A 9,887-nucleotide genomic window follows, 5' to 3' on the forward strand; every position below is an offset into this window, starting at 1 on the left:
GTGAAGTTGACGGAATTAAAGGAACAACTTCAGGAGTTTCTTGATAAGGGTTTCATCAGACTCAGGGTTTCACCTTATGTTGCTCCAGTTCTATTTGTGAAGAAGAAAGACGGTTCTATGAGGATGTTTATTGACTATAAGCAGCTAAATAAGGTTACTATCAAGAACATGTACCCACTACCGCGTATTGATAATTTATTTGATGAGATTCAGGATGATAGGGTATTCTCGAAGATTGGTTTTAGATATTCTGAAGACGACATTCAGGACCCGATATGCTCACTATGAGTTCTTGGTGATGTCTTTTGGGTTGACTGATGTCCCAGCAACCTCTGTGCACTTGATGAACATTATGTTTTAGCCATATCTTGATTCCTTCGTTATTATGTTTAGGGATGATATATTGGTGTACTCTCGCAACCGAGAGGAGCATGAGCAGCACTCGAGGATCATGCTCCAGACCTTGAGGGAGAAGAAGCTATATGCTAAATTCTCCAAGTGCTAGTTTGGTTAGACTCATTGGAATTATTGGGCCAAATGGTGTTCAGTGATGGGGTTAAGCTGGATCCGAAGATGACTGAGGCAGTTCAGAGTTGGCCCAGGCCTTCTACCACTACTGAGATCCGGAGTTTTCTAGGTTTGGCTGGGTATTATTGCTGTTTCGTGGAGGGTTTTTCATCCATAAGCACCTTTTTACTAGATTAACTCAGAAGAGTGCTCCATTCAGGTGGTCTGATAAGTGTGAGGAGTTCTTTTAGAAGTTTAATACTGCCTTGACTACAACTCGAGTTCTGGCGTGCCTTCAACATCAAGTTCTTATACAGTCTATTGTGGAGCTTCACAGATTGGCATCAGATGTGTGTTGGTGCAGGAGGGTAGAGTGATCTTTTATGCTTCACCTCAGTTGAAGCCCCAAGAGAAGAACTATCCAGTGCATGATTTGGAGTTAGCAGCCATTATTCATGTGCTCATGATTTGGAAGCACTATCTTTACGGCATGTCTTGTGAGGTGTTCACGGATCATAGGAGTCTTCAGAACTTATTCAAACAAAAGGATCTGAACTTGAGGCAACAGAGGTGGTTAGAGCTACTAAAGGACTATGATATCACCATTCTTTATCATCCTAGGAAGGCCAATGTGGTGGCCAACGCTTTGAGTAGGAAGGCCGAGAGCGTGGGTAGTCTTGCCTTTATCCCAACTAGGAGGGATCGTTAGCTTTGGATGTTCATGCTTTGTGCTACGGGTATGTGAGGTTTGATGTTTCGGGGCCTAATCGGGTTCTTACTTGAGTGGTTTCATGGTCTTCTTAGTTTGAGCGCATCAGGGCGCGCCAGTATTATGATCCCCACTTGCTTGTCCTTAAGGACACGGTGAAACATGGTGATGCTAAGGAGGTGGCCATTGGTGATGATGGGCTATTGAGGCTTCAGGGCGGGATTTGCGTGCCCAATGTGGATGGGTTGCGAGAGCTGATTCTTGAGGAAGCCCATAGTTTGAGGTATTCCATTCAGTCGGGCGCCACGAAGATGTACCATGATTTGAAGCAGCACTACTCCTAGAGAAGAATGAATAAAGATATCGTGGAGTATGTTGCACAGTGTCTGAACTGTCAGCAGTTTAAGTACGAGCATCAGAGATCTGGTGGTTTGCTTTAAAAGCTTGATATGCCGTAGTGGAAGTGGAGCGTATCACTGTGGATTTTGTAGTTGGATTTCCACGAATCCTGAGGAGATTTGATGCTGTGTGGGTCACTGTGGACAGACTGACCAAGTTTGTACACCTCTTTCCAGTCATGACTACCTACCATTTAGAGCAGCTTGCTTCGATATTTCTTCGTGAGATTATTCGCCTTCATGGTGTGTTGGTGTCTGTTATCTCCGATCGGAGCACGCAGTTCACATCGCATTTTTGGTGCAGTTTGAGTTGGGCACACAAGTCAAGCTGATTACGGTATTTCATTCACAGACGGACGGGCAGTCGAGTGCACTATTAAGATTTTGGAGGACAAGTTACGTGCATGTTGCATTGATTTCGGGGGCTTATGGGATAAGTTTCTAACGCTACCAGAGTTTGCCTACAACAACAGCTATCAGTCGAGCATCCAGATGGTTCCATTCGAGGCCTTTTATGGGAGGCGATGTCGTTCTCCGGTTGGTTGGTTTGAGCCTGGGGAGGCTAGGTTGTTGGGCGCTAATTTGGTTCGTGACGCTCTGGAGAAGGTGAAGTTTATTTAGGAGCGGCTTCATACAGCGCAATCCAGGAAAAAGAGTTATGCTAATAGGAGGGCTCGTAATGTGGTATTCATGGTGGTTGATAGGGTTCGACTCAAGGTTTCGCCCACGAAGGGTGTGTGAGATTCGGGAAGAAGGGAAAGTGAGCCCTCAATATAATGGTCCTTTTGAGATTCTTGAGTGTCACGACCCAGCCTAGGGCCGTGACAGAAAACCGATATTGGTGCCGATCATCACTAAACGTGCTGATAATATACTAATCATGAATATAAATTGATAAACTGAACAAGCATAAACATACATGATAAGAAATGTACAATCGGGAAACCCGACAAGGCTAACACAAGCTGACATATAAAAATGTACTAACTGCACAGGTGCATATCTACAGGCCTCTAGGAGTGCCTGAACTAAACAAGTACTGGACGGGACAGGGCCTCGCCATACCAGAAACTAGATGATTGTACACATACCAAAAGATAATTAACTACGGGAGTAAGTGGAGTGACTCCAACAACAGGTGGATTGCATGCTGATATGGCTCAAGCGCTGATCTATCTGTACATGAGTGACATAAAACACAAGGCCCCGGAAGGGACGTGAGTACGATATGTACAAAGTATGTAGGGTGGAAAGCATATGTAAAGCATACTAAAGTATGACTGTAAGTTGAAAATCTTAATATAAGCTGAAAGCTAAACACGAGTCTAAACTAGCAACTAATCTAGAACTGAACCGAAGTTTAAGTTGAAACTGTGCTGAAACTAAACTACTATCTGAACTGGTACCTGTCTGGCGTTATGGGCTATATCCCCCAATCAGGTAACTGTAAATTTGAACTAGCCTCATGCATAGTCATGCAATGCACATTGTAGCTGTATACGCGTTTATAACATGCCTGACTGGTGTTGTGGGCTATATCTCCCCTGGAGGTAGATATATAATCAATAGGACCAGCTGGTGTTATAGGCTATCTCCCCCGGCATATAATAAATTGGTCTCACTAGTGTTATGGGCTATATTCCCCCAGCATTATCAATGTAAGCATGTATGAGGCATAACACATGTGGTTGCATCATATGGACTCAAGGTATCATGAAGGAAACCATAAACGGAGTCACAAACATAATATGACGCTCTTCGTCCATAAGTTGGACGGAGGATCCATCTAGAAATTGAGAATTTACATGAGATACTAAGGCTAATTAACTCATTAATATCCATCTAGAATCAATTTAGAACCAAGGAACTCAAAATATGTCCAACTCTTTGAATTTTTAAAACTTTCGTTAGAGTTTCCCTTAAAACTGGATGATCCCCAAAAACACAACAAGCATCACAATATACACAGGAATGGATATCTGACCAAGATGATAATTTCAAATTAAAGGAGATCCAGTTATCCACAATTGTGTCAAACGATCGACAAAACAGAATTATGAATGTAATGTCGGCTCATAGTGGCTAACTTGTGGCATGAAAGTCTAATACGGTTTAGGGATAATCTAAGCATCAACCTATGATAATTATGCTTATATAATCTTAAATGAAGCTATTAGGATTATATTGGGGTTAGGTATACATAAAAACATCAAAGGAGCGGAACTAACGGAAGTACAGATGGCATAGGCGAAATGGGTGATTCGCCCTTTTTGTTTTTGTTGTGTTTTGAAGTTCCAACCTAAACTATTTTCTTCCATACGTCACGTATGGAATTTAATACTATACAAGGATACAATAATTTCTGAAATGTCCCTTGAACAACTCTTAAAAGATTAAGAATAAAGGTTAGAACGAAGCTATATCAAATCATGCCGAAAACGAAACGAAAACCCTACATACCTCTTGTGCTCTTGCTTCCAAACCTTGTTCACTTTGATCCACACCCTTACTTATGATTGTATAGCTAAAACAAAGAGGTGAAAATCTTAATTAGCCACGAATCTCTTCCCAAAACTCGCGTTATATGGAGAAAGGAGAACGACTAAGTCTTACATATGCCGTAAAGATCGCGTTCATGTGTTCGCTTCTTGATTTTGAGTTGCTGAAGATGGACTGGCTTAGAAACCCTAAGAAAATTCTTGAATTGCTATGGAAACTCTGCCTGTGCATGAATTTGCTGGAAAATGAGGAAAAAGAATAGTGAGTCTTCAATTTATAGTAAGGTTGAAAAGTCAACCACATGTGTGCTTAACTGACCCTTCTTTCGACGCTCATATCTTATCATACGTACGTCATATGAATGAAAGGTCAAGAGCATTGGAAAATAAATTACAACACCTTCAGTTTGGTATGTAATATGTCCGAAAAAGGCCTCATATAACACACGAAATTAATTGCTTAAAAAGCTTCATTACAAGGCAAATCCTTAGTCGGTTTTTCCGCAACTTAAATTCGATTTTCCCAAACTTTATATTCTATATCCAAAAATCATATATAGTAATATTATGACTTTAAAATCATTTAAATCATTCTTATCAAGTCATTTACATAATATAATACATCACAAAAGTACGGGGTGTAAAAATATCCCCTCCTTAAGAACATCTGTCCTCGAATGTTGACTGAGGTATACAGAAGCATTAAGCAAAGATCTGTTACAAACCTAGAGTAGTGAAGAGATGCTGATATCTAACTCTCATATCCTTCTCGGCTTCCTAAGTCATCTCTTTCACATTATTGTTATGCCATAACACTTTTCACTGAAGAAATATTTTTCGTCCTCAACCGACGAACCTACCGATCTAAAATGGCAAAAGGTACCTTCTCATAAGTCAACTACTCGGTGATCTGTACATCATCAACTCGTACAACTCTGGAAGGACCTCCAACACACTTTCGAAGCATGGAGACATGAAACACTGGATGTACCCCGTGAAGGTCTGCTGGAAGGTCCAACTCATATGCTACATGACCAACTCGTCTGATGATCTTGTATGGACCTATCTACATAGGGCTAAGCTTGCCCTTCTTTTCAAACCTCATAATGCCTTTCATAGGTGACACCTTTAGGAACACCCAATCGCCAACCTATAACTTTAGATCTCAGTGTCGGTTGTCTGCATATGAACTTTGTCGACTCTGGGCTACTAGCAATCTCTCCCAAATCAGCTTTACCTTTTCCTCTGCTTGTTGGATCAAATCTAGGCCTATAATTGAGACTCACCAACTTCAAACCATCATATGGATGATCTGCACTTGCGCCCGTACAAAGCTTCATACGCTATCTGTATGTTGGAATGATAGCTATTGTTGTATGAAAACTCTATCAACAGTAAGTGTTCATCCCGACTACTTTTTGAATCTAACACACATGCCCTTAACATATCCTCGAGCATCTGTATGGTTCGCTCGGCTTGTCCATCTGTCTGGGGATAAAAAGCTGTACTCAAATTTACCTGCGTCCCTAAACCTTTCTGGAACGATCGACAAAAGTTAGTTATAAATTGTGCACCTTTGTCTAAAATGATAGATAATGGAACACAATGGAGGCGTACAATCTCCCTGATATACGATCTTGCATAATCTTCTCCTATATAGGTAGTTCTAACAGGCAAGAAATGAGCTGATTTAGTAAGCCTGTCAACTATAACCCAAATAGAATCATACCTGCTCCGCGTGCGAGGAAGGCCTGTGATAAAGTCTATATTCACTGCTTCCCAATTCTATGTTAGGATCTCTATATCCTGTAACAAACCGCTAGGCTTCTAGTGCTTAAACTTTACCTGCTGGTAGTTTGGACACTACGCCACGAACTCTGCTATGTCACGTTTCATTCCATCCCACCAGTAAACCCGCTTAAGATCATGGTACATATTAGTAGAGCCTGGATGAATGGTGTACCTAGAATGATGTACCTCTGCCATAATTTGCCTGCGTAACCCTACAACGTCTATAACACAAAGCCTATCTTTATATTTGAGGACTCTGTCACTAGTAACTATGTAAGGTGACTCTTTCTTTTTCTTGGCTACTTGACTATACTCAATTAGAACTAGATCTTCATATTGCCTTTGTTTCACTTTAGTCACTAAACAAGTGGTAACTGTATTCTGAACTGCAACTCCTATATCCTCTGAATCTATCAATCTAACTCCCAAACTGGCTAACTGACGGAGTTCATGAACTAAATCCCTTTTCTGAGGCTGCAAGTAAGCTAAACACCCCATGGACTTACCAATGAGAGCATTAACTACAACATTAGCTTTACTTGGATAATAAAGAATGTTAATGTAGTAGTCCTTAAGAAGCTCTAACCACCATCTCTGGCACAAGTTTAACTTCTTCTGCTTAAATATGTATTGGAGGCTCTTATGATCTGTATAGATATCAACTTGAATGCCATAGAGATAGTGACTCTAAATCTTCAGTCCATGAATAACCGCTTCTAGATCCAAGTCATGTGTAGGATAATTCTGTTCATGCTTCTTCAATTGTCTGGAAGCATAAGCAATTACCTTTCCGTGCTGCATAAGCACACAACCTATGCCAATCCGAGAAGCATCACAGTAAATAACATAGCTCTTGGATCCCTTTGGAAGTGTAAGAACCAGAGCTATAATCAACCTGTTCTTAAACACTTGGAAACTCCGCCCACATTCAACTAACCACTAAAATTTGGCTTCTTTCTGTGTTAATATAGTCAGTGGCGCTGCAAGGGAAGAAAACCCTTCTACAAACCTCCTGTAATACCCTGCAAAACCCAGAAAACTACGTACCTAAATTGGCGTCATAGGTCTGGGACAATTCTTCACTGCCACTATCTTCTAACCATCTACTTTGATGCCCTCCGATGATACTTTATGTCCAAGAAATTCTACCGAACTCAACTAGAATTCGTACTTCGAGAAGATTGCATACATCTTCTAGTCCCGAAGGATACCCAACTATAAGGCCCCATAAAATTTCACCTAAAACCTGAGGTTTCGAGGTCTCGAGGTGGGTTACGAACTTTTTTTGGGTTGAACAGAGCGTTAGGGAGTTGAAGAAAAATTGTTGCAGAACAGGGCATTTCTGCGGTCCATTATGCGACCGCAAAACTGATCTGCAGACCGCAGATCCGCCGCATAGTGAAGCAGAGAAATGGGCAAATTTTAGAGGTTGTTTGGCGGTCAATTATCCGACCGCATAATCGTTTCGCGAGCCACATATCCGTCGCAGAACCAGCATGATAAATTTTGGAAGGAGGTTCTGCGGTCCATTATGCGACCGCAGAATTGATTTACGGAGTGCAGACCTATTGCATACCTGCACAGAAGTGCCCATTTCCAGAGGGCCATTATGCGGTCAATTTTGCGGACCGCAGAAGTGTTATGCGGTCGCATATTCGACCGTCGATTTGCTTTGGGGCTTCATTTTTCTAATTTATTAACCCGACCCCATTTCGTTTTATCTAGCCATAGGGGTCATTTGTGAGGGATTATCTGATATTTTAAAGAGACAAGAGAAAGGGGAGGATTCAAGGATTTCACTACTCAACTCTGATCAAGCCTTGGAATTTCATCAAGAGGAACTTGCTAGGGTTTCTAAAAAGTAAGAATTTCTTCCCCCAATTCGCCAATTTTGGATTTGGGTTGGTTATGGGTGATGAGAGCAGACTTATTACATGCATGAGCTAATGAGCTAATAAGGATTGTGGGGAAGTTGTTGGACAATCATGGGTAGTTTTGTTGTTGATATGGTTGAGGAAAGGTAGGGTTGTCATTGTAGCAGCTCTTGCCATACGAATTCCTCTAGTTGTGCTTGTAATTCTCCTCTCTTCTATAGATTGGCATCGTTAGGAGTGTCGAAACGTTATTGTTGCAACACGGAAATCTCTTCGAGGTATGAAGGCTAAAAAACTCTTCTGCTAGTATCAGAATTCCCATATTCTTACAAAAATCCATCGTGAGTAGTTCGAAATTGAAACACTATTGAGGTGGGATATTCAAGCTAGTAAATTGATTCCCAAATTGCATAACGTGTCAGAACCCTCATGTGTTAATGATTCTCTATTATGTCATACCCTTTTTTGGGAAGAAAGTTTTGTACGAAATCAATGTGATCAAATTCTTGTATCTCATATGATGAAATCTTATGAACTTATATTTGTTAAGGCCAAGGGTGCCAAAGGGTTTGATTTGAAAGGAAATCTTTTGTACAAACTAATATCGTTTTGAGAATATAAATTGTGGAATTGTGATTACACCTCCACTTGCACATATTGGGGTGAGGTGGCAGGACCGCTTTGAGTAGAGATTGTAGTATTGTGATTACACCTCCACCCGCACACATTGGGGTGAGGCGACATGGCCGCTTTGTGTAGAGATTGTTGTATTGTGGTAGAGGTTGTTATAGAGGATCCCTAACTTGAAATTTATAAATGTTATTGAACGCTTTAAATGAATTCTGCTATGGTTTTAACGACTATTTAAGATCTTTTATTGCTTCCATGATTTGTCACATTCATGTTGTACTTCCAATCCTTGAAAGGGGGTGTTTGGTTTTCATACTAGTACTATTCGACATGTACTAACGTCCCCTTTGCCGGAGGCGCTGTATCTTTAATGGATGCAGGTGGTTCCACAGCAGGCGGCTTTGATCAGTGATAGTGGTACACCCTCTTCCCAGCTGACTTGGTGAGCCCCACTTCATTTCAGAGTCGTATATGTTTTGTATTATGTTTTGAGGTATAGTCAGAGCCTTATTGCCGGCACTATCATAATACTATATTGTATCTATTAGAGGCTCCGTAGACATAATATGGGCTGTATGTTGGTGTTGGGAAAGTCAGACTAGTAATATTTTATTTGTACCACATGTTCCACTTCAAATTATGAAAGTGTATGTATTTTGAGACTTACTGATGATGTAACTAATGGTAATGAATTGGTGTTGCTCACATGATCTTCTCCTGGTCTAATTAATGAAATAGATCTTCTTTTTATTCATGGGTGATGTCACGCCCCAAAACCGAGGAGCACGACCGACGCTCAACCGAGTGAACCCGACCAAGCAAGCCTGTTAGATTTCATTCTACCCAAACTCATCCATGAATAGAGATAATACATATTATCATTAATTAGACGAAAATGTGTTCATGTCTACAATACCAATTCATTTTCAATAGTTTCATCATTTTTAAAGTCTCAAATGCACAAGTAATATGTCCACAACATAACATAATTTTTCTTTCCCCAGCACTAATACACAACCTACATTATGTCTATGGAGCCTCTATAGATAAAGAAGAGTACAATGATAATGCCCGCAACAAGGTCCCGGCTATACCTCAAATAGAATACACAAAGTACAAAAGATTCATGACCCCGGAATGAAGTGGGGCTCACCAAGTCAGCTGGAAAGAAGGTGCACTGCTATCACTGACCAATATCTCCTGCTGTAGAACCACCTGCATCCATTGTAAGATGCAGTGCCCCCGGCAAAAGGGATGTTAGTACTATCGAATAGCACTAGTATGTATAACTAAACACCCTCTCAATAGAATGACAAATAATGCAAATAAGATTATCATAATATCGATGAAAGCCTTAATCAACATCAAACCTTAATTTAGGATCAAGACAGTGTTCAAATTAATTTCCATATCTCACATTGGGAGATTTTTAGTATCGATATACCATTATCCACAATACCATTATTCACAATACCGGTAC

The 9,887-nt window shown here is 40.7% G+C and overlaps 1 protein-coding gene across 1 annotated transcript; it reads right to left on the reverse strand.

Moving 5' to 3' along the window:
• Window positions 1-5,975: 5,975 nt before the first annotated feature.
• Window positions 5,976-7,511, reverse strand: LOC138899945 (uncharacterized). The gene is made up of 4 exons (XM_070186647.1): window positions 7,480-7,511; window positions 6,841-6,925; window positions 6,615-6,764; window positions 5,976-6,497 (listed from the first exon to the last, which is right to left on the reverse strand). The coding sequence occupies exons 1-4, from the start codon at window positions 7,509-7,511 to the stop codon at window positions 5,976-5,978; spliced, it is 789 nt and encodes a 262-aa protein (XP_070042748.1).
• Between the last annotated feature and the right edge of the window lie 2,376 nt (window positions 7,512-9,887).

This window comes from Nicotiana tomentosiformis, chromosome 10 (genome assembly GCF_000390325.3).
Source record: "Nicotiana tomentosiformis chromosome 10, ASM39032v3, whole genome shotgun sequence".
Taxonomy (NCBI): Eukaryota; Viridiplantae; Streptophyta; class Magnoliopsida; order Solanales; family Solanaceae; genus Nicotiana; species Nicotiana tomentosiformis.

What these genes read in the sequence shown, in the direction of transcription:
- LOC138899945 (XM_070186647.1), bottom strand. Translation starts at nt 7,511, where the DNA reads ATGGCCCTCTGGAAATGGGCACTTCTGTGCAG. An exon ending in AAATGGGCACTTCTGTGCAG is followed by an intron (nt 6,926 to 7,479) that starts GTATGCAATAGG and finishes TGGGTTTTGCAG; the next exon opens with GGTATTACAGGAGGTTTGTA. An exon ending in ATGACTTGGATCTAGAAGCG is followed by an intron (nt 6,498 to 6,614) that starts GTTATTCATGGA and finishes AACTTGTGCCAG; the next exon opens with AGATGGTGGTTAGAGCTTCT.